Here is a 24,882-nt window from a genome sequence, read left to right as displayed (position 1 = left end):
CAAAGGACGAAAATCTGTTGCACCCACAATATTGCACAGTCGAGAAAACTAAAAACGCAGAATCATAGATAATGACCATATCTATCAGGTTGCTGAATGTGGATCAGATCAGATCATTTTTATAGCCAATAGGAACAAATCAATTTGCAGTGGCTACGCAGCGCCCGACGTCACGCTCAGACTGATTTTCTGTCTCTCTCGCACGCACTCTTTGTCGTGTCGTTTAAGATTTGCTGCGTCTGCCGGAGGATAGCCATACTGACTTAGTATCGGGTATAACTGTAGAGTTGCGGTGTCCGCAGCAACTCACAACGTTCCCCCTCGTTTTGCTTTAGTTTTGTTTTTTATACCCGATACTCAAAATGAGTATTGGGGTATATTAGATTTGTGGTAAAAGTGGATGTATGTAACGTCCAAAAGGAATCGTTTCCGACCCCATAAAGTATATATATTCTTGATCAGCATCAATAGCCGAGTCGATTGAGCCATGTCTGTCTGTCCGTCTGTCCGTCTGTCCGTCCGTCCGTCTGTCCGTCTCTCCGTCCCCTTCAGCGCCTAGTGCTCAAAGACTATAAGAGCGAGAGCAACGATGTTTTGGATCCATACTTTTGTGATATGTCACTGCTACAAAACTATTTCAAAACTTCGCCCCGCCCACTTCCGCCCCCACAAAGGACGAAAATCTGTGGCATCCACATTTTTAAAAATACGATAAAACCAAATCGTAGAGAATGACCATATCTTTTAGACTGCAGAATCTGAATTGGATCGTATTATTATTATAGCCAGCATCAAGAAAACAATTTCATTTTTTCTCGCCCTGTCTCTCTCTAACACACACGTAGCATAGGCGGCTTTGCTTAGAGTAAAACATTAGCGCCTAGATCTCAGAGACTACAAAAGCTTGAGCAACCAAATTTGGTATCCACACTCCTAATATATCGGACCGAGACGAGTTTGTTTCAAAATTTCGCCACACCCCCTTCCGCCCCCGCAAAGGATGAAAATCTGGGGCATCCACATATCTCAGAGACTATTAAGGCTAGAGTAACCAAATTTACTTTAAAACGTATATCTCAAAATTTCGCCCCACCCCCTTCCGCCCCCACAAAGGACGAAAATCTGTTGCATCCACAATATTGTAACGGTTCGTTCTTTTCCCGTCTGATGCAGCTGGGCTGGCTCAGCGGTCGGTAGGCTCGCTGCAACAATATTTGTATGTTGCCCCGACGACAAGTAAGAAGGCACGGGTTGAGGTCTTGTACTGTATAGGCTCGCTTCTGCGTCAGCGCCGCCGATGCCGCCTGGCGCTAACGGCACTTTCCGCCATGCGGTGCCCGTATTTTTCCATCGGCGTTTCCATCGCTTTCCAACGGGACCTGGCTGGTGGCGTGATCTCATGACCATATTTGGTCATGCGCTGGGCCAATGCCGGCTCTCTCTCCAGGGGTCCTCCCCTCTCATCTTGGGTCCCCGGGAGAGCTCTCCTCGGGAATTCGCCGCCTCCGGATATCCCCGGATAACGGCCGTTAGCGCTTAACCCTGCACTGCCCCCTACTTGTGGGAATACCTTTCCTCACACTTCCCTCTTTCTTTTATTGGCGGAAAACCCCGGTTTTCCGCGTCCCAGGTTTGGGATGCTTCAAAAGCCCCGCGCGACCGGCGCGCGTGCTTTGTTCTCGACCCGGGTGCCCCCTGGCGCCCTCTTTCGGCCTCACGCCTTGCGGTGTTGCCGTACCTCTCCGATGAGCGCGATCGATTCGATTCCCCCTTACCGATAGTTCGCATAGGGGCTTTTTTTTGCCCCGCCCGGTATAGGGTACGGTCGCTATTCTGACCTACTCGATATGACACAGCGTTGCCCTTACGCTCCACTCGATACAGCGTAGGGTCGCTTCTGTGCTCTACTCGATATGTCGCAGCGTGCGTATTCTACTTCCGGATCGCGAATTCCTCAATGGACTGGAAACGTACTATTTTCTCGCGATGCCGGGTGTGTTCTTTGTTTACCTTGTGCGCGTCTGGTTTTTCCTACTACCCTTCGCTGGGCCGCCTGCTTTCCGCCGGCCCTCTGGATGCTTCGGGTAAGTTTTCCTCCCGCTTTGACGCCTTCCGCCGCCTTCATTCAAGCTCCCCCGATTCCCCGCTGTTCCTCTGCTGCAAGGTAAGACCATGTGTTTTTTTCTTAAAACACCCCTTTTTTTTTTGGTTTTTTTTTTTCTTTTTTACTTGTTCTTGTTTTCAGTTACTTTCTTCTCCATTCTTCTTCTCTACTCTTCTTTTCTCCTCAATACCTAGCCCGGAATACCTCCTGCCGGTCGGTGGACACCAATAGCCGGTACCGGACGCCCCCGTCGTTGACCAGACGCTTCACCTTCCTTGCGGTTGGCTTTATCCGCGCGAGAGAGCGCGTGACGACGGCCGGCCACTCCTCGCGGTTGACGGCCCGCCACCGTGAGTTGTCCGCCGACCCCGTCTGGGGCCACGATGCCTGGCGCTGGAGCTCGGGCCGGCGCGCCTCCGCCCGCTCCCCTGGGCACGACGCCTGTCGGCCCAGCTTCGGACGCTCGCCCTGGCCGGGTTCCGGCCATCGCCAAGGACCTCTCTCCCATGGCTCAGGTGAGTGTTGTTCCGCGGCCTCGTCCTTCTTCGCTTCCGCCGTTGCTCTTGCGCCGTCATCCGCTTCGCCGTCGGCCGCCACCTCGGCTTCGGGCGCCGCCGCTGGGCCCTCCGCCGTCAGTGACGTTGGCGTGGTCGTCGTACCCTCCGTCTCGACCTCTGCCGTCCTCCCGGGCGCCTCCTCGGGCACCTCTTCGGCGGTGGGTGCCACCGCTGGGCCTGTCGACTCCTGTGGCCGTGCCCGCCGCCTCGGGTCCCGCTCGTCACTGGCGCGTGGTGCCTCCTCCCACAGTCGAGCCTCCCTCGCTTCTTGCCCGGGCTGCTGGGGCGCGGGCCCAGAGGCCCACGATATGTGCAGCGTTTGCACGTGCCACATTATGCCGTCTCGCACCGCGGAGCGCACCTCCTGCGAGACGAGCGGCCCGATGGCGGCTCCCTGTGGCCCGTGCCAGTGCTGCTGCTGCTGCTGATGCTGCTGCTGCTGACGCTGCTGCTGCTGCTGCTGATGCTGCTGTTGCTGATGCTGCTGCTTCTGACGCTGCTGCTGCTGATGCTGCTGCTGCTGACCCCCTTGACCGCGCGCGTTGTCAGCCGGCGGCCGACGCCGGAACAGCTCTTCCTCTGCCCCCGGTGACGGTGGGGCCTGCGGCCGTGGCTCCTCCTCGGACTCGACGTGTTCAGGGGGTGGCTGCCAGAGCTCCTCCTCCTCCACCTCGGCTCGTCGTAGCCTCTCCTGCCACTCCTCTTCGGGCGACTGGACTCGAGCCGCCTTCGGCGCTGGTTGGCACTCCGCCTCCTCCTCGTCGCTGGAGATCACCGCCAGCCCGCCTGCCGCGCCCTACGCCCGCGTCGCCCTTGCCTTCTCCGCTTCCGCCCGCAGACGCGCCGTCTCCCTTCGCTCCGCTGCGTCGACCCGGCTAATACACCGCCATTGGTGCGCGACGTCTCGCTCGTGGCGCTCCGCCTCCGCTTCTTGCGCCGCCTTTTCAGCCTCCTGCGTGGCCTTCAGCCTCTTTGCCAGCGTCAAGGCGTCCTCCCATACACGCCGTTGTCTCCGAGGCCCGCTCACTGGGCTCCTCCTTCCGCGTCTCCGTGCGCCCCCTCCTTCCTGCTTCAGGCCGCTCCTCGCGCTTGCTGGGGTGGGGCTTCTCGCGCTTGTCGGTGCGGGGCTCTTCGTGCCTGCTGGTCCGGGGCTCCTCGCGCCTGCTGGTCCGGGGCTCCTCGCGCTTGCCGGTGCGGGACTCCTCGCATCTGCTGGTCCGGTGCTCCTCGCGCTTGCCGGTGTGGGGCTCCTCGCGCTTGCTGGTGCGGGGCCCCTCGCGCTTGCTGGTGCGTGGCTCCTTGCTACTGCTGGTCCGGGGCTCCTCGCGCTTGGTGTGGGGCTCCTCGCGTCTGCTGGTCCGGGGCTCCTCGCGCTTCGCCTCGCGTGCGCGTTCTCTCCGTGGCGCCGGCTCCCAGCTCACCAATTCTAGGTCACTTTCCGCCTCGGTGTACCCCGGCGATACCATGGGGGACACCGTCGGTCCCATGGATCCCGCGGTTGACACTAGCGGTGAGGCCAACAATTGTAGCTCCGGGGACCTACTCCTACTCGCCCTTTGCTCCTCGCGCTCGACCTGGTACGCCTGCCGCCGACTTTGTGTATCACCCATAGCCTGATACCCGCGGCGAATCCATTTTCGCGGCTCCGCTATGTACCTTATCAAGTGCTGCTGCATCTTACCCTTTTTCTTTTTTCCACGTGGTCAACTTTTGAAAAGACCTGATCGAGCGCTGCTCCCCCCTTTATAAGGGCTCGTGCTGGTGTTCACCGTTCCCTGTAACGGTGCCTTACATGGGCCCGTGGGACGGCTCTCTCTTGCTTTCCAGCTGGCTCTCTCGCTCGCTCCCGTTTTGAAAGTTATCCGCGCCTCTCGCCGCGTTAACCCTAGGGTGCCCCCTGATTTTGTTAGCTTTCCTTCGGTTCCCACTTTTCTTCCTTTTCCCCTTTTTTTTTTTTATTTGGCCCTTTCTACTTCCAGGTCTGGCGACGTGTTGCCCGGCTCCGCCTTGGATCTGGTAAGCCTCCCGAGTTCTTGGGTTCCTCATCTCACCTTGCCTTTCTTCCAGCCCGTCCTTGGGTTCCAGTCCAGGGTGCTGACCGATCTCCCAGCTCGTGACCAATAGGTCCTCCGACCTTTCGCCCGTGCTGCCAAACATCGGCCCGCCCCCCGTGGCCAGCTCCGCCCGTCTCTGGATCGGCTTAGACGCGGATGTCACCCCCGTGCAGCGCCTCGGACCCAGGGATCATCCGATTCCCCAGCCGGTAGACCGCGCACGGGCGGCATCCGCTTTTGTCCCGCCATCCCCGACGTTAGCAGCTGGCTTCGATGCCCTGGACCCGGACCCGAACTTCTGCTCATCTCGGAACCCCCTTCTCGGGCGCCCCCTCGTCCGTCGACGCACCACGCAACCCGCCCCCCTGGGATAGTGGTAACCCGGGTATCTTCTACCTTCTTTGCCTTTGATCAGTTCCAATTGGCTGACGAGCTAATCCTCCTTTTTTTTCTTGTAGGTCCAGCTTTATTGGTCCGCCGGCCGCCGTCTGCTGCTCCGTTTTACTGAACCTTAGTTGTAAGAGCACCCTGTACGGCCTTGTCCTGCGTGGCATCAAGTTGGGCCCCCCGCTCCTCCCTTGTGGGCGATTCATGTCCTGCGTGACACGCGTGGTTCTTAGTTTTATTGAACCATAGTTGTAAGAGTAACTCGTACGACCTTGTCCTGCGTGGCATCCAGCTGGGACTCTCCTTTCTGCCCCTGCCGTTAGTCTCTGTCTTCCGTGCTCGTCCACCCTTCTCCGTATGCCTCGCCCGTTGCCCCTCCTTGTGCGTCGTCTACGCTTCGGCTCCCGGGCCTGTTTTAGGGGTTCCTTCCCCGGGTTGTGGCTTCAGGTCCCCTATATGGGCGGTCCGCGTCCGTTTCTCGCTGTACTTCTTTAAGTTACAAATGACCGGGGACACGAAATCCATTATGGTGTAGGGCCCATCATATTTCGGGGCCAGTTTTGCCGCAAACCCTTCGGCCGCGTTGGATAGATGGTGTTGCTTGGCCCATACCTTGTCTCCAATCGTGGGTTTCCACGCTCTCCTCCTCAGGTTATAATACCTCGCCTGGTCCTGCGCCGCTCTTTCGAGATTCCGCCTCACCAGTTGAAACACCTCTCTCAACTTGGCCGCGTTCTCGTCCGGAGTGTGCGTGCCCTGTCCTGTGCCCAGCGCTTCGTTATCGTATAGAGCCTTTGGTAGCCTCGGCTCTCTCCCTTGGACCACGAACGCCGGCGAGTACCCGGTGGATTCGGACACCCCTGAATTTACGGACAACATTATCTCTGGCCATTTCTCATCCCAGTTCCTCTGGTTCCCTTCGGTGAACTGAGCTATCATAGTTTTCACTGTCCGGTTAGTTCGCTCCGTCGGGTTCTCCTGCGGCGTGTACGGGGCCGTGAACTGATGCCGTACACCCATCTGCTCCAAAAACCTCTTAAAAGCTCTACTGGTGAACTGGACGCCATTATCCGTGATCACCACCTTCGGCACGCCAAACCGGGACACGATGCGCTCTCGGAACGCTTTCGTTAGAGCTTCCGCAGTGGCCTTTCTCAAGGGGACCAACTCGGTCCATTTCGAGAACCGATCCACCATCACCAATAACATGGCATTCCCATGCTTTGACCTGGGCAGAGGGCCCACGAAGTCGGCACACACCGTTGCTCACGGCTCTTCTGGCACTTGTGTCAGCATTTTCCCGGCCGCCTGCAGTTGACTTGGTTTGTAGCGTATGCAGCTTTCACACTTTCTCACGTATGTCCTCAGATCTCGGTGCATCCCCGGGCAGTTGTATCGGGCGGCTACTCGGGCCATCGTCCTTCTGCCGCCCGCGTGCCCCGCCTCCGGCGAGTCGTGATTCTCTCTTATAACTCTCTCTCTTAGATCCTTCGGTACGCATAACTTCCATGATGCTATCTCCTCTTCTCCAGCCCGGTGCGGGATGTGCCGGTATATCCGGCCTGCTTCCTCGACGTAATCCGGATATATCCTCGGTTCCGTCCTCATCCTCTCTTTGACCTTTTTAATCCATCCGCACTCTGCCTCCGGTTCGTGTCCCTTTTCTGCTTCCTCCTCGGTGGTTCTCAGGCATCGCTCCGCCAATGGCTGTCGGGACAGTGCATCCGCCACTACGTTCAGCTGCCCTTTCCTATATGCCACTTCGAAGTCGTATTGTTGTAGCTCCAGCGCCCACCTGGCGATCCTCCCTGTTGGGCTCTCGATGCTGTTCAACCATTTCAACGCCATGTGATCCGTGACCACCTTGAAATGGTATCCCTCCAGATAGGGCTTTAGCTTTCTTATAGCCCATACAATGGCCAGACACTCCTTTTCAGTCGCCGAATAGTTCTTTTCTGCGCTATTCAGAGTCCTACTGGCGTATGAGATGACCCTCTCGCCCTTCTCCGTCTCTTGCGTCAGGATCGCCCCCAGTCCGTAGTCGCTGGCGTCCGTCTCTAGCACGAATTTCTTTGAGAAATCTGGGCATGCCAACACCGGATCTGCTGTCAGCCGACTTTTTACGTCCTCGAACGCTTGTTGCTGTTCCGTTGACCATTCCCACTTGGCCTTCTTCTTCAGCAAAGTGCTGAGGGGCTGCACCAACGTGGCGAATCCCTTTACGAAACGCCGGTACCAGGAGGCCACGCCCAAGTATTGTCGTAGCTCTTTGACACTCGCTGGCGGCTGCAACTCCTTAATGGCCGCCACTTTCTCGGGATCGGTGCAGATTCCGTCTCCCGTTACCAAATGCCCCAGGTAACGTAGCTCCTTCCTAAAAAATTGACACTTGTCCACATTTAGGCGCAAGTTGGCGTTCTTCAACCGTCAAAAAACTTCTTCGAGGTTGCGCTTGTGCTCCTCCTCGGTACGGCCGATGACAATGATGTCGTCTTGGTACGCGAACGCGTGTGGCATCATCTCGGGGCCTATCACCTGGTCCAATGCCCTCTGAAACGTAGCCGAGGCTGAGTGGAGTCCGAATGGCATCACCTTCCACTGGAATAGCCCTTTGCCGGGCACCGTGAACGCGGTGAACTTTCTACTGCCTTCCTCCAGTGGTATCTGCCAATATCCGTCCTTTAAGTCCAAGCTACTGATGAACCGTGCCTCCCTGAGCTGGTCCAAAATATAGTCTATTCTTGGCATGGGGTACGCATCCTTGATGGACTTCGCGTTTATCTGTCTGAAGTCCACGCATAATCTCCACTTTCCCGTCTTCTTTTTGACCATCACGATGGGTGAACTGTACGGGCTCTTCGATGGCTCAATACACCCTCTTTCCAGCAGTTCGTCAACCTGTTGGTTGATTTCGGCTTGCATCTTGGGATTTTTGGGATAGTAGCGCTGTTTGACCGGCTGTGCATCACTCATAGAGATCGTGTGTGTAGCTATGTTCGACACTCCCTTCAGTTCTCGGAACTCTTCCAACTCCTTTGCCAGGAAGTTTTCAACCGATCCCTCCTCCGCTCGCGTTCCGTCGGATGCGGGCCCGACAGACCTTCCCGTGTTCGCTACCACCGCCACTGACAGCTTCTCCTCCAACCGCCCCTGGCGGTGGCCTCTCGCCGGGATCACAATCCTGTGTCACGCACAGGTCACCTCTGCTCCGACCTCGGCGAGGAAATCCCATCCCAGAACCAGCTCATCTATTACTCCGGGCAACACGAGAAGCGGGATTGTAACGATCTTGTCCCCGAAGGCCAGCTCCACCTCGATCTGGGAATTGATTTCCCGGCTGCGTCCGTCAGCCAGCCGCACCAGCTTCCTCGTCTCTTTCTGTCGCCTCTCTTCCCCCAGTCTACTCGCCGCCTCGCAGCTGATAAAACTGCTTGTCGCCCCGGTATCGACCGTTGCTTTCCAGTTGCTGCCCGCGATCCTCACTACCGCCGACAGCTGGACATCCTCCTCCGTGAGTTCTCCTATGAGCTTTGGGGGGCTTCGTCTTGAGACCCTGGCACGGCCCTCCGCGGCTTGGGTTGCGGGGCGTTTCCCGCTTTCTGGCAGCACTGCCATGTCGGGGCTCCTACCTTGCCGCACCTCCAGCAGAATGTTATAGGTCGGCCATCGCATTCTTGTGCCCAATGGCGGTCACTTCCACATCGTCGACACGCCTGGGCTGGGTTTTTCACGAACCCAGCCTCTATGTTCGTGTTCGCTTGGTCGTCCCGCCGCGTTGGGACCGGCCTTTTTTCCCTTGTCGAATCAGAGCTAGCTGTCGTGTCGCCCTGGCAGCGGCGACATATCTCCGTTACTGCCGGACGAGCGAACAGATTGTTTGCTTTTGCCTTATTCGCCGGACACTCCCGTTGGAACTCCAGCCGGTCCCTCTCCAGAGCCTCAAACTCGTCGGCCAGCGTCATCATGTGATCCAGGTCTCTGCACCTATGTGGCCGGATGAACACCCTCAGATCGGGCATGCTGTTGTCTCTAATGAGCTCCAACTGCTCTTCGGGCGTGCATTTTAGTGGCCGCATAAGGGTCTGCATCTCCACCATGTAGTCCTTGAATGGCTCTCCCCATCTTTGCTTCCTCAACCTCACCTCCTGGAGTAATTTTTCAAAATACCCCCTCGGCAGGAAGTATGCTTGGAAGCTACGCGCAAATGCGTCCCATGTCTGACACTGCCTGTTGTTGGCTACAAACCACATGAGCGCCCGACCCTTTAGCAGCTCAGGCATGGCTCGCGGAATTAGATTCAACTCCAACCCGTATATGTCGGCTGACCACTCGATCTGTTCCAGGAACTCGAGTGGTTTCGCCGTTCTGTCGAACCGAAACGACCACTCCCTGACCTGCTTGGCGACGTGGGCAAAACTCGAACTGGGCGGTCTCGTGGTTTGTTCATCTGGTCCCCGTCGACGATCCTCCCCAGCTCTCCCTTCTTCCAATCCCTGTGGGTTTCTCGCGCCCCCTTGCTCCGGCTGTGCTGGCCTGGTTGGCCTCTCCCCACTCTCTGCCCGCGGTCGGCTAGGCGACCGGCTTTTCACCGGGACCGCCAGGCTCGCGATGAGCTCCTCTGGGGTCTCGGACGGCCGTCTCCACAGCGTTACTTGCTCCGCACTCGCCGGCAGCGTCAGGCGCTCGTATGGATCCGCCCCGTCCTCCATTTGGGCCGCGGTCACGGCTCCTCCCGCCTTCATCTCCCAGGCCTCGAGCGCGTCCGCATACTCCGGTTCCTCTCCGTGTTTCTCTATCCACTCCTTGAAGATTCGGCGCATCTCGGTCAGCGTGCCTTCTAATCGAAGACCGCACGCCTGCGCGCACTGGACCAAGTCCTCTTTCCTCAACGAATGAACCCAGTTCTTTTCCCGTCTGATGCAGCTGGGCTGGCTCAGCGGTCGGTAGGCTCGCTGCAACAATATTTGTATGTTGCCCCGACGACAAGTAAGAAGGCACGGGTTGGGTCTTGTACTAGTATGCTAATATGCTTTATTGGTATCTTAAGTCTATCTTACGATATTCCGACTCCGGGGCGGGTTCTCCTCGTGGTTCTCCTCTGTGGTTCGATGAGCGTGTCGCTCCCTGGGCCCTCCACGGCGTCGCCGAGCGTGGCACCGCCGGCTCTACTGACTGGGGCTAGCGATTCTTGGCACGTGGCCCAAATCCGCCTCTCAGTCAGGCGCCTGACGCGTTCGCTCTCACTCGACTCCCTTGGCTTTGCGGCCCGAGGGTGCCTCACTCCTGGTGGGATGCGCGTCAAGCGTGGCACCGTTGGTTCAAGGGATTGGGGTCTTTGGCTCTTGGCTGCACGCTCGAGTCCGCCTCTCAATCCTCACACAACGTGTTCGCTTTCTAACGCTCTTTTCCCTTCGCTTGGTCTCACTCTTGTCGCTCACTGTGCACTTCACTCCTGCTAGCTCCGTTTGCTGACTGTCCCGTGTTACTGGTCGCGGCCCTCCTCTTATAGGCTCGCTTCTGCGTCAGCGCCGCCGATGCCGCCTGGCGCTAACGGCACTTTCCGCCATGCGGTGCCCGTATTTTTCCATCGGCGTTCCTTCATTCCCTTGTCGCTTTCCAACGGGACCTGGCTGGTGGCGTGATCTCATGACCATATTTGGTCATGCGCTGGGCCAATGCCGGCTCTCTCTCCAGGGGTCCTCCCCTCTCATCTTGGGTCCCCGGGAGAGCTCTCCTCGGGAATTCGCCGCCTCCGGATATCCCCGGATAACGGCCGTTAGCGCTTAACCCTGCACTGCCCCCTACGTGTGGGAATACCTTTCCTCACAATATTCAGGATACGAGAAAACTAAAAACGCAGAATCATAGATAATGATCATATATATCAGATTGCTGAATCTGGATCAGATCAGATCATTTTTATAGCCAAAAGGAACAAATCAATTTGCACTGGCTACGCAGCACCCGACGTCACGCTCAGACTGATTTTCTGTCTCTCTCGCACGCACTCTTTGTCGTGTCGTTTAAAATTAGCGGCGTCTGCCGGAGGAGAGCCATACTGACTTAGTATCGGGTATAACTGTAGAGTTGCGGTCTCCGCAGCAACTCACAACGTTCCCCCTCGTTTTTTTTGTTTTCTGGTTGGGTTAGTGGCGGGGAACGCAGGTAACTCAAAGAAACGAATTGAAACGAAAATAAAGGAACAGTCAACGAAACGAAAGCAGGGAAATTGTTTGTCGTGTCCTGGCTTTGGTTTTGCCCCCTTCCCCTCCCCCTCCTCCTATCCCATTACAAGCACCTTCAACCCTGTGCAAACAAAGTAGCTGTTGGCTTTGTGTGTCCTGAATCCTGGCTTGCTCATATTTCAGGCATCCTGTGGCTCTTTAGCCCCTGCCCGACCCAACACCCAACCTGCCCCATCGGACGGCATAAACTAAGTTGTCCCGGCACGAAATCATTTTTCCCGAGAAGAGCACGAAGGCAAATTTGCGGTTTCTCCAACGTCCTTGTTCGTCAGCGTATACGTAATATTCCACTCATAAATACTTTAGTACAACCCTCCCACCGCCCCACCCACCTCAACCTATTTTCCTCCACTTCCACTTCCCATTTCCCATTTTCATCCATACATCTACAGCCGTGTGGAGGAAAGCCTGCATTCTAATTAGCTCGGAGTGCAAACGCAGCCTGGCCTCTAATTGGCTTGAGTGGCGACCCCACTACACCCCACCGCGTACTGGAGACCAGCACAGTAGACCCGTACAGGAGACCCGTTCAGGCTTAAAAAACTGTTTAGCCATAACCAACCATAATTGTAATCCAGTTTGAGGCTTTGATATGAGGCGCGCCCGCCAGCCAGTTATACAGATATGCAGATTGTTAGGCTTTTCTCAGCTGAGAGCCATACTGCTGCTGCTGTGCTCCAGGTCCAGGTCCGGGTCCGGGTCCGGGCGCTAATGTGATTTACTAGCTACTGCAGAGAAGCTGATTGTTGCACGGTTTGAGTGGATTCCAATCCAATTCCCCGGAATGCAATTCAATTGAATTTCCCCATTTCCCAAGTGGTCGTTTGTGTGCGTTTGTGTCCGTGTCCGTGTGTATGTTAATTGAAATAAAAATTGTTAGAGTTTTTGCAAGATGAGTGAAGCAAAACGAAGTACAAAACGAAATCGAATTCAAAAAAAAATTAAATCAAGTATTATGTACCATGCGCATGCGTGTGATGTAAGACAGAAATTATAGACTTTAGTTAGAATTGCATTAGTTGAGTTCAGACTACGAATAGTACGAAATGAAAACAGATATACCATATATCCTACCATATACCAAACGGAAACGGAAATTGACACAAAATTTTGATAATGAATTTCGATAAATGTTCATGCCATGTTGCATCTCAAGTGCATGCAACATGTGAAATATTGTAGGTTAGTAGAGCAATCATAAACGAATCAAAGAGGTATGCCCATTGACCAATTGAAACAATAAACTAAAACTCGGTTCGCCAAACTCTCGCACAAACGTTGGGTGCATTTTTTTCGGAAAATTGTTTTGTTTTTTGCTTTGGGGGACATTTGCTTGTTCGATTCCGTGCTGGACTACATTTGTGCTAGGATTTGGATTGCTTGGGCCTTGGTCTAGTAGGGGGTTTATTCTCTAGAGTGGAAGCATCATTCACCTAGAGGACTTCCGCGTCGGGCGCCGTAATCCCGTGATGGTGACCGATCTACAGTTGGCAATTCCTGGAGCCGCCGCACGCGACCTGGACTGCGCACACCAGAGCTATTCACTGGATTATATTCGTCACGTGACATAATCCGCGGCTCATCCGCGGCATGCAATGACCCGTAGCACGCACACACTCACAGGCGATTCGGTAGTCGGCGAGAGAGAGTGCCAGAGAGTGCCGTGCCAGAGAGTGCTAGGGGCTGAGGCAGAGACACAAGTATCTATATCTTTGGTGTCCGTTAAATGCAACAAAGAACTTTGATTATGGTTCTCTGGTTTCTGTTTTCTTTCGGTTGATATGCACGGTTTTGATTGATTCTATTAGCGATTTAAATTCTTTCTCTTGTGCGCGCTGCATCTGCAAGTGGAAGAATTAAAAGAGAACGGAAAAACAAACACAATTGTACAGTCATGATACATATGTATGTACTTTCTCTATACATAATACACATTATATTACATTACGCCCCTTCTTGAATACTCTACTGTTCTGTTTTCTTCTGCTTCCTTTTTATACCCGATACTCAAAATGAGTATTGGGGTATATTAGATTTGTGGTAAAAGTGGATGTGTGTAACGTCCAGAAGGAATCGTTTCCGACCCCATAAAGTATACATATTCTTGATCAGCATCAATAGCCGAGTCGATTGAGCCCTGTCTGTCTGTCCGTCTGTCCGTCCGTCCGTCCGTCCGTTCGTCCGTCCGTCCCCTTCAGCGCCTAGTGCTCAAAGACTATAAAAGCTAGAGCAACGATGTTTTGGATCCAGACTTCTGTGATATGTCACTGCTACAAAAATATTTCAAAACTTCGCCCCGCCCACTTCCGCCCCCACAAAGGACGAAAATCTGTGGCATCCACAATTTTAAAGATATGAGAAAACCAAATCGTAGAGAATGACCATATCTTTTAGACTGCAGAATCTGAATTGGATCGTATTATTATTATAGCCAGCATCAAGAAAACAATTTCATTTTTTCTCGCCCTGTCTCTTTCTAACACACACGTAGCATAGGCGGCTTTGCTTAGAGTAAAACATTAGCGCCTATATCTCAGAGACTACAAAAGCTAGAGCAACCAAATTTGGTATCCACACTCCTAATATATCGGACCGAGACGAGTTTTTTTCAAAATTTCGCCACCCCCCCTTCCGCCCCCGCAAAGGACGAAAATCTGGGGATATTCAAAAATCTCAGAGACTATTTAGGCTAGAGTAACCAAATTTGGTATCCGCACTCCTGTTAGATCTCACTATAAAACGTGTATCTCAAAATTTCACCCCACCCCCTTCCGCCCACACAAAGGACGAAAATCTGTTGCATCCACAATATTGCACATTCGAGAAAACTAAAAACGCAGAATCATAGATAATGACCATATCTATCAGATTGCTAAATCTGGATCAGATCAGATCATTTTTATAGCCAATAGGAACAAATCAATTTGCAGTGGCTACGCAGCGCCCGACGTCACGCTCAGACTGATTTTCTGTCTCTCTCGCACGCACTCTTTGTCGTGTCGTTTAATATTAGCGGCGTCTGCCGGAGGAGAGCCATACTGACTTAGTATCGGGTATAACTGTAGAGTTGCGGTGTCCGCAGCAACTCACAACGTTCCCCCTCGTTTTGCTTTAGTTTTGTTTTTTATACCCGATACTCAAAATGAGTATTGGGGTATATTAGATTTGTGGTAAAAGTGGATGTGTGTAACGTCCAAAAGGAATCGTTTCCGACCCCATAAAGTATATATATTCTTGATCAGCATCAATAGCCGAGTCGATTGAGCCATGTCTGTCTGTCCGTCTGTCCGTCTGTCCGTCCGTCCGTCTGTCCGTCTGTCCGTCCCCTTCAGCGCCTAGTGCTCAAAGACTATAAGAGCGAGAGCAACGATGTTTTGGATCCAGACTTTTGTGATATGTCACTGCTACAAAACTATTTCAAAACTTCGCCCCGCCCACTTCCGCCCCCACAAAGGACGAAAATCTGTGGCATCCACATTTTTAAAAATACGATAAAACCAAATCGTAGAGAATGACCATATCTTTTAGACTGCAGAATCTGAATTGGATCGTATTATTATTTTAGCCAGCATCAAGAAAACAATTTCATTTGTTCTCGCCCTGTCTCTCTAACACACACGTAGCATAGGCGGCTTTGCTTAGAGTAAAACATTAGCGCCTAGATCTGAGAGACTACAAAAGCTAGAGAAACCAAATTTGGTATCCACACTCCTAATATATCGGACCGAGACGAGTTTGTTTCAAAATTTCGCCACACCCCCTTCCGCCCCGCAAAGGATGAAAATCTGGGGATATTCACAAATCTCAGAGACTATTAAGGCTAGAGTAACCAAATTTGGTATCCGCACTCCTGTTAGATCTCACTATAAAACGTATATCTCAAAAATTCGCCCCACCCCTTCCGCCCCCACAAAGGACGAAAATCTGTTGCATCCACAATATTCAGGATACGAGAAAACTAAAAACGCATAATCATAGATAATGATCATATATATCAGATTGCTGAATCTGGATCAGATCAGATCATTTTTATAGCCAAAAGGAACAAATCAATTTGCACTGGCTACGCAGCACCCGACGTCACGCTCAGACTGATTTTCTGTCTCTCTCGCACGCACTCTTTGTCGTGTCGTTTAAAATTAGCGGCATCTGCCGGAGGAGAGCCATACTGACTTAGTATCGGGTATAACTGTAGAGTTGCGGTCTCCGCAGCAACTCACAACGTTCCCCCTCGTTTTTTTTGGTTTCTGGTTGGGTTAGTGGCGGGGAACGCAGGTGACTCAAAGGAACGAATTGAAACGAAAATAAAGGAAAAGTCAACGAAACGAAAGCAGGGAAATTGTTTGTCGTGTCCTGGCTTTGGTTTTGCCCCCTTCCCCTCCCCCTCCTCCTATCCCCTTACAAGCACCTACAACCCTGTGCAAACAAAGTAGCTGTTGGCTTTGTGTGTCCTGAATCCTGGCTTGCTCATATTTTTTTTTTTTTTTTTTTTTTTTTTCTTTGTGTGGACGTTTACTTGCAATGACTGCATCTTTCAAGAGGCGATGCAGTTACTGCACCGTCAAGTGGCCCGTGTGACACCAGCAGAAGGCTGTTACGCGCGGATCCCAGGCAAAACGCAGCCCTCCTCCCGCCCAACCGACCGAGGGGCGCTGCCGCATGACGCGCGGTGCGTAGCCGAACCAAACGCGAACATGCAAGAAAGATTGCTATTAGACTAACATTGGAGGAAAATTATTACTAAACTTACTAAGAAACTAAGCATGCAATCAAAGTACAAATACCACTACAGTTACTAATTAATAGAAAGGTGTGTAAGGATTAATAATTTAATAAGAGGAAGAGAATTAGTGGTGGATATAATATGGTAGAGGGAATTATAATCCGAGCATAAGACCCTAAACGGTTCATGCAAGGAATAATTCGATCTACAAAGTGGAAGGAACAACGGTAAAAAATTTCTAGTCAGTCTAAAAGGAATCGTGAAGTTTATGCGGCTCAACAGATCAGGGCTGTCTATGTCACCCCTGATCAAGTTGTGCATAAATATCACACCAAGCATTTTTCTACGGTTAACTAAGGATGGGAGGTTTACTAATAGTAGTCTACTAGAGTAAGATGGGAGTCTTACACCCGCATCCCAGTTAAGGCCCCGCAGAGCAAAGAGTAAAAAGTTTTTCTGTACTGATTCTATACGGTCCTGGTGTACTTTGTACTGAGGGCACCATACACAGGAGCCGTATTCTAAGATCGGACGAACAAGCGAGGTATAGAGAGTCTTTGTTATATAGGGGTCGTCAAATTCCTTTGACCACCTCTTTATAAACCCAAGCACGCCCATGGCCTTATTTACCATGGTAGAAATGTGTTCGGAAAACTTTAACTTGGGGTCTAACATAACACCCAGATCATCCACCAGGGTAATTCTCTCAAGAGAACCACCAAATAGGGTGTAGGGAGCCAACAAAGGGCTAGAACGATGAAATGTCATAACTTTGCATTTCGAGGCATTAAGGTGTAACAAGTTTGCACAACACCATGACTGAAAGTTATTGAGATCGGATTTCAGGCATCCTGTGGCTCTTTAGCCCCTGCCCGACCCAACACCCAACCTGCCCCATCGGACGGCATAAACTAAGTTTTCCCGGCACGAAATCATTTTGCACGAGAAGAGCACGAAGGCAAATTTGCGGTTTCTCCAACGTCCTTGTTCGTCAGCGTATACGTAATATTCCACTCATAAATACTTTAGTACAACCCTCCCACTGCCCCACCCACCTCAACCTATTTTCCTCCACTTCCACTTCCCATTTCCCATTTTCATCCATACATCTACAGCCGTGTGGAGGAAAGCCTGCATTCTAATTAGCTCGGAGTGCAAACGCAGCCTGGCCTCTAATTGACTTGAGTGGCGACCCCACTACACCCCACCGCGTACTGGAGACCAGCACAGTAGACCCGTACAGGAGACCCGTTCAGGCTTAAAAAACTGTTTAGCCATAACCAACCATAATTGTAATCCAGTTTGAGGCTTTGATATGAGGCGCGCCCGCCAGCCAGTTATACAGATATGCAGATTGTTAGGCTTTTCTCAGCTGTGAGCCATACTGCTGCTGCTGTGCTCCAGGTCCAGGTCCGGGTCCGGGTCCGGGCGATAATGTGATTTACTAGCTACTGCAGAGAAGCTGCTTGTTGCACGGTTTGAGTGGATTCCAATCCAATTCCCCGGAATGCAATTCAATTGAATTTCCCCATTTCCCAAGTGGTCGTTTGTGTGCGTTTGTGTCCGTGTCCGTGTGCATGTTAATTGAAATAAAAATTGTTAGAGTTTTTGCAAGATGAGTGAAGCAAACAAAGTACAAAACGAAATCGAATTCAAAAAAAAATTAAATCAAGTATTATGTACCATGCGCATGCGTGTGATGTAAGACAGAAATTATAGACTTTAGTTAGAATTGCATTAGTTGAGTTCAGACTACGAATAGTACGAAATGAAAACAGATATACCATATACCCCACCATATACCATATATGGGTATCATGGCAGTTACAAAATACAGAAATAGAGCTATCGGGCGATATACAAAACGGAAATTGACACAAAATTTTGATAATGAATTTCGATAAATGTTCATGCCATGTTGCATCTCAAGTGCATGCAACATGTGAAATATTGTAGGTTAGTAGAGCAATCATAAACGAATCAAAGAGGTATGCCCATTGACCAATTGAAACAATAAACTAAAACTCGGTTCGCCAAACTCTCGCACAAACGTTGGGTGCATTTTTTTCCGAAAATTGTTTTGCTTTGGGGGACATTTGCTTGTTCGATTCCGTGCTGGACTACATTTGTGCTAGGATTTGGATTGCTTGGACCTTGGTCTAGTAGGGGGTTTATTCTCTAGAGTGGAAGCATCATTCACCTAGAGGACTTCCGCGTCGGGCGCCGTAATCCCGTGATGGTGACCGATCTACAGTTGGCAATTCCTGGAGCCGCCGCACGCGACCAGGACTGCGCACACCAGAGCTATTCACTGGATTATATTCGTCACGTGACATAATCCGCGGCTCATCCGCGGCATGCAATGACCCGTAGCACGCACACACTCACAGGCGATTCGGTAGTCGGCGAGAGAGAGTGCTAGGGGCTGAGGCAGAGACACAAGTATCTATATCCTTGGTGTCCGTTGATATGCACGGTTTTGATTGATTCTATTTGCGATTTAAATTCTTTCTCTTGTGCGCGCTGCATCTGCAAGTGGAAGAAGTGAAAAGAGAACGGAAAAACAAACACAATTGTACAGTCATGATACATATGTATGTACTTTCTCTATACATAATACACATTATATTACATTACGCCCCTTCTTGAATACTCTACTGTTCTGTTTTCTTCTGCTTCCTTTTTATACCCGATACTCAAAATGAGTATTGGGGTATATTAGATTTGTGGTAAAAGTGGATGTGTGTAACGTCCAGAAGGAATCGCTTCCGACCCCATAAAGTATATATATTCTTGATCAGCATCAATAGCCGAGTCGATTGAGCCCTGTCTGTCTGTCCGTCTGTCCGTGCCCTTCAGCGCCTAGTGCTCAAAGACTGTAAGAGCTAGAGCAACGATGTTTTGGACCCAGACTTCTGTGATATGTCACTGCTACAAAAATATTTCAAAACTTCGCCCCGCCCACTTCCGCCCCCACAAAGGACGAAAATCTGTGGCATCCACAATTTTAAAGATATGAGAAAACCAAATCGTAGAGAATGACCATATCTTTTAGACTGCAGAATCTGAATTGGATCGTATTATTATTATAGCCAGCATCAAGAAAACAATTTCATTTTTTCTCGCCCTGTCTCTCTCTAACACACACGTAGCATAGGCGGCTTTGCTTAGAGTAAAACATTAGCGCCTAGATCTCAGAGACTACAAAAGCTAGAGCAACTAAATTTGGTATCCACACTCCTAATATATCGGACCGAGACGAGTTTGTTTCAAAATTTCGCCACACCCCCTTTCGTCCCCCAAAGGACGAAAATCTGGGGATATTCAAAAATCTCAGAGACTATTAAGGCTAGAGTAACTAAATTTGGTATCCGCACTCCTGTTAGATCTTTCTATAAAACGTGTATCTCAAAATTTCACCCCACCCCCTTCCGCCCACACAAAAAACGAAAATCTGTTGCATCCACAATATTGCACATTCGAGAAAACTAAAAACGCAGAATCATAGATAATGATCATATATATCAGGTTGCTGAATCTGGATCAGATCAGATCATTTTTATAGCCAATAGGAACAAATCAATTTGCAGTGGCTACGCAGCGCCCGACGTCACGCTCAGACTGATTTTCTGTCTCTCTCGCATGCACTCTTTGTCGTGTGGTTTAATATTAGCGGCGTCTGCCGGAGGAGAGCCATACTGACTTAGTATCGGGTATAACTGTAGAGTTGCGCTCTCCGCAGCAACTCATAACATTCCCCCTCGTTAGCATTTAAATTGGCTCTCGCACAACTTGCATATCCTTAAGCTTTTTACCTAAATCTCAGCCAGAAATCCACTGTCCCACTACTGGGCCATAAGCGCATAAACAAATACCATAAACACACAGAGGGAAATGGATAGAGGGTGCGTGGGGGGGGGGGGGGGGGGGAGATGCGAGTGAGGGTGAAAATCACAGATCTCGTCGAGCAGTGAGTGCATTATGGCAGGTCTATGCAAATTCTCTCTCTCCATAGAGACGGCAACAAATCGCATGCAAATTGCCCCTTGAGCAGTCTCTTGGCTTAGAAAGAAACAGAATCCACAGGCAAGAAAGAGCCCCGCAGTAAGCTCAGTTCATGCGGGGGGAAAGACTTTGATCAAGTTTATCTTAATAAATGGAGGTGGACTCTGAAGTAGATTTTATTTGACCGATACGGATACAGATCATCTCTCAAATAAGATGGCAGATAATCATTCTCCATGAAAGAAGTATCATTTAAAGTCTCTATCTTTGAGTTTGCTTGTACTGAAAGTCTCCATTAATTCCCCCGCATAAACAATTCCACTGCGGCACAAGTTCGAGTACTATACGCAGATGGCGAGAATGACGTGCTCGAAGCTGATGCCCCAGGAATGGGCCAAGCAAGAGCACACGTATCAGCAGGCACAGCAACGACCAGAATAGGAGCGCCTGAAATGAATGCTAAACGAATCAGCAAACCGGAAGACCGTTCAAGTCTGTGAGAAGGAAGTCTGTGCGCTGGCTTGCCTCTCGGTGCGAGTGTGCAATTGTTTGCTAGTGTTTTTATACCCGATACTCAAAATGAGTATTGAGGTATATTGGATTTGTGGTAAAAGTGGATGTTTGTAACGTCCAAAAGGAATCGTTTCCGACCCCATAAAGTATATATATTCTGGATCAGCATCAATAGCCGAGTCGGTTGAGCCCTGTCTGTCTGTCCGTCTGTCCGTCCGTCCGTCCGTCCGTCCGTCCGTCCGTCCGTCCGTCTGTCCCCTTCAGCGCCTAGTGCTCAAAGACTATAAGATCTAGAGCAACGATGTTTTGGATCCAGACTTCTGTGATATGTCACTGCTACAAAAAAATTTCAAAACTTCGCCCCGCCCACTAGCGCCCCCACAAAGGACGAAAATCTGTGCCATCCACATTTGTAAAGATACGATAAAACCAAAAACGCAGAATCGTAGAGGATGACTATATGTTCTAGATCGTAAAATCTCAATTAGATCGTATAATTATTATAGCCAGAATCAAGAAAACAATTTCATTCTTTCTCGCTCTGTCTCTCTCTAACACACAGGTTTCATGGTCGGTTTTGCCAATTGCAAAATATGAGTTCAAGGATCTCAGAACCTATAAGAGCCAGAGCAACCAAATTTGGTATCCACACTCCTGTGATATCGGACCTTGACCGTTTCGTGTCCAAATTTCGCCACACCCCCTTCCGCCCCCCCAAAGGACGAAAATCTGCGGCATCCACAAATCTTAGAGACTATTAAGGCTAGAGTAACCAAATTTGGTATCCGCACTTCTGTTAGATCTCACTATAAAACGTATATCTCAGAATTTCGCCCCCCCCCCCCTTTCCGACACCACAAAGGACGAAAATCTGTTTCATCCACAATATTGCAGATTCGAGAAAACTAAAAACGCAGAATCATAGATAACGACCACATCTATCAGATTGCTGAATCTGGATCAGATCGGATCATTTTTGTAGCCAAAAGCAAGAAATCAATTTGCAGAGAATCGTAGAGAATGACCATATCTTTTAGACTGCAGAATCTGAATTGGATCGTATTATTATTATAGCCAGCATCAAGAAAACAATTTCATTTTTTCTCGCCCTGTCTCTCTCTAACACACACGTAGCATAGGTGGCTTTGCTTAGAGTAAAACATTAGCGCCTAGATCTCAGAGACTATAAAAGCTAGAGCAAACAAATTTGGTATCCACACTCCTAACATATCGGATCGAGACGAGTTTGTTTCAAAATTTCGCCACAACCCCTTCCGCCCCCGCAAAGGACGAAAATCTGGGGATATTCACAAATCTCAGAGACTATTAACGCTAGAGTAACCAAATTTGGTATCCGCACTCCTGTTAGATCTTACTATAAAACGTATATCTCAAAATTTCGCCCCACCCCCTTCCGCCCACACAAAGGACGAAAATCTGTTGCATCCACAATATTGCAGATTCGAGAAAACTAAAAACGCAGAATCATAGATAACGACCATATCTATCAGACTGCTGAATGTGGATCAGATCAGATAATTTTTATAGCCAAAAGGAACAAATCAATTTGCACTGGCTACGCAGCGCCCGACGTCACGCTCAGACTGATTTTCTGTCTCTCTCGCACGCACTCTTTGTCGTGTCGTTTAATATTATCGGCGTCTGCCGGAGGGGAGCCATACTGACTTAGTATCGGGTATAACTGTAGAGTTGCGGTGTCCGCAGCAACTCACAATGTTCCACCTCGTTTTTTTTATACTCGATACTCAAAATGAGTATTGGGGTTTATTAGATTAGTGGTGAAAATGGATGTGTGTAACGTCCAGAAGGAATCGTTTCCAACCCCATAAAGTATATATATTCTTGATCAGCATCAATAGCCGATTCGATTGAGCCCTGTCTGTCTGTCCGTCTGTCCGTCCGTCCGTCTGTCCGTCTGTCTGTCCCTATTAGCGCCTAGTGCTCACAGACTATAAGAGCTAGAGCAACGATGTTTTGGATCCAGACTTCTGTGATATGTCACTGCTACAAAAATATTTCAAAACTTCGCTCCGCCCACTTCCGCCCCCACAAAGGACGAAAATCTGTGGCATCCACAATTTTAAAGATATGAAAAAACCCAAAAACGCAGAATCGTAGAGAATGACCATATCTTTTAGACTGCAGAATCTGAATTGAATCGTGTTATTATTATAGCCAGCATCAAGAAAACAATTTCATTTTTTCTCGCCCTGTCTCTCTCTCTAACACACACGTAGCATAGGTGGCTTTGCTTAGAGTAAAACATTAGCGCCTAGATCTCAGAGACTATAAAAGCTAGAGCAAACAAATTTGGTATCCTCACTCCTAACATATCGGACCGAGACGAGTTTGTTTCAAAATTTCGTCACAACCCCTTCCGCCCCCGCAAAGGACGAAAATCTGGGGATATTCACAAATCTCAGAGACTATTAACGCTAGAGTAACCAAATTTGGTATCCGCACTCCTGTTAGATCTCACTATAAAACGTATATCTCAAAATTTCGCCCCACCCCCTTTCGCCCACACAAGGGACGAAAATCTGTTGCATCCACAATATTGCAGATTCGAGAAAACTGAAAACGCAGAATCATAGATAACGACCATATCTATCAGATTGCTGAATGTGGATCAGATCAGATAATTTGTATAGCCAAAAGGAACAAATCAATTTGCACTGGCTACGCAGCGCCCGACGTCACGCTCAGACTGATTTTCTGTCTCTCTCGCACGCACTCTTTGTCGTGTCGTTTAATATTAGCGGCGTCTGCCGGAGGAGAGCCATACTGACTTAGTATCGGGTATAACTGTAGAGTTGCGGTGTCCGCAGCAACTCACAACGTTCCCCCTCGTTTTGCTTTAGTTTTGTTTTTTATACCCGATACTCAAAATGAGTATTGGGGTATATTAGATTTGTGGTAAAAGTGGATGTGTGTAACGTCCAAAAGGAATCGTTTCCGACCCCATAAAGTATATATATTCTTGATCAGCATCAATAGCCGAGTCGAACATAGATAACGACCATATCTATCAGATTGCTGAATGTGGATCAGATCAGATAATTTGTATAGCCAAAAGGAACAAATCAATTTGCACTGGCTACGCAGCGCCCGACGTATCGCTCAGACTGATTTTCTGTCTCTCTCGCACGCACTCTTTGTCGTGTCGTTTAATATTAGCGGCGACTGCCGGAGGAGAGCCATACTGACTTAGTATCGGGTATAACTGTAGAGTTGCGGTGTCCGCAGCAACTCACAACGTTCCCCCTCGTTTTGCTTTAGTTTTGTTTTTTATACCCGATACTCAAAATGAGTATTGGGGTATATTAGATTTGTGGTAAAAGTGGATGTGTGTAACGTCCAAAAGGAATCGTTTCCGACCCCATAAAGTATATATATTCTTGATCAGCATCAATAGCCGAGTCGATTGAGCCAGGTCTGTCTGTCCGTCTGTCCGTCCGTCCGTCTGTCCGTCTGTCCGTCCCTATTAGCGCCTAGTGCTCACAGACTATAAGAGCTAGAGCAACGATGTTTTGGATCCAGACTTCTGTGATATGTCACTGCTACAAAAATATTTCAAAACTTCGCCCCGCCCACTTCCGCCCCCACAAAGGACGAAAATCTGTGGCATCCACAATTTTAAAGATATGAAAAAACCAAAAACGCAGAATCGTAGAGAATGACCATATCTTTTAGACTGCAGAATCTGAATTGAATCGTGTTATTATTATAGCCAGCATCAAGAAAACAATTTCATTTTTTCTCGCCCTGTCTCTCTCTAACACACACGTAGCATAGGTGGCTTTGCTTAGAGTAAAACATTAGCTCCTAGATCTCAGAGACTATAAAAGCTAGAGCAACCAAATTTGGTATCCACACTCCTATCATATCGGACCGAGACGAGTTTGTTTCAAAATTTCGCCACAACCCGTTCCGCCCCCTCAAAGGACGAAAATCTGGGGATATTCAAAAATCTCAGAGACTATTAACGCTAGAGTAACCAAATTTGGTATCCGCACTCCTGTTAGATCTCACTATAAAACGTATATCTCAAAATTTCGCCCCACCCCCTTTCGCCCACACAAAGGACGAAAATCTGTTGCATCCACAATATTGCAGATTCGAGAAAACTAAAAACGCAGAATCATAGATAACGACCATATCTATCAGATTGCTGAATGTGGATCAGATCAGATAATTTTTATAGCCAAAAGGAACAAATCAATTTGCACTGGCTACGCAGCGCCCGACGTCACGCTCAGACTGATTTTCTGTC

The 24,882-nt window shown here is 49.9% G+C and overlaps 2 protein-coding genes across 15 annotated transcripts in view; one reads left to right on the top strand and one right to left on the bottom strand.

Moving 5' to 3' along the window:
- LOC117185877 (myosin-9-like) overlaps positions 1-24,882 on the bottom strand; it is a 100,878-nt gene that overhangs the window by 58,624 nt on the left and 17,372 nt on the right. For 2 of the 12 annotated variants that reach the window (XM_033397144.1, XM_033397145.1), the window contains exon 1: positions 12,781-13,233. The exons of 1 other annotated variant lie outside the window; for it this stretch is intronic. In XM_033397144.1, coding sequence (XP_033253035.1) covers positions 12,781-12,916 — 136 coding nt within the window. In that variant the 5' untranslated portion in view covers positions 12,917-13,233. Of the gene's footprint in view, positions 1-11,909; positions 12,087-12,780; positions 13,234-24,882 lie in introns of those variants that run through there. 9 more of the 12 variants (XM_033397149.1, XM_033397151.1, XM_033397147.1 and 6 more) reach the window with 8 other exon arrangements.
- Positions 1,890-4,821, top strand: LOC117192454. Of its 3 annotated transcripts, none has more exons than XM_033397155.1 (4): positions 1,898-2,084; positions 2,299-2,619; positions 4,641-4,677; positions 4,729-4,821. In XM_033397155.1, the coding sequence occupies exons 1-4, from the start codon at positions 1,958-1,960 to the stop codon at positions 4,757-4,759; spliced, it is 516 nt and encodes a 171-aa protein (XP_033253046.1). In that variant the 5' UTR covers positions 1,898-1,957; the 3' UTR covers positions 4,760-4,821. The 3 variants fall into 3 exon arrangements, with proteins under 3 accessions (XP_033253048.1, XP_033253046.1, XP_033253047.1); XM_033397156.1 differs by having other exon boundaries at positions 1,900-2,164; XM_033397157.1 differs by lacking the exon at positions 2,299-2,619 and having other exon boundaries at positions 1,890-2,084.

Source organism: Drosophila miranda (genome assembly GCF_003369915.1).
Source record: "Drosophila miranda strain MSH22 chromosome Y unlocalized genomic scaffold, D.miranda_PacBio2.1 Contig_Y2_pilon, whole genome shotgun sequence".
Taxonomy (NCBI): Eukaryota; Metazoa; Arthropoda; class Insecta; order Diptera; family Drosophilidae; genus Drosophila; species Drosophila miranda.
Note: the sequence above shows the minus strand (reverse complement) of the source record. Positions and strands in the feature narration are given on the sequence as shown.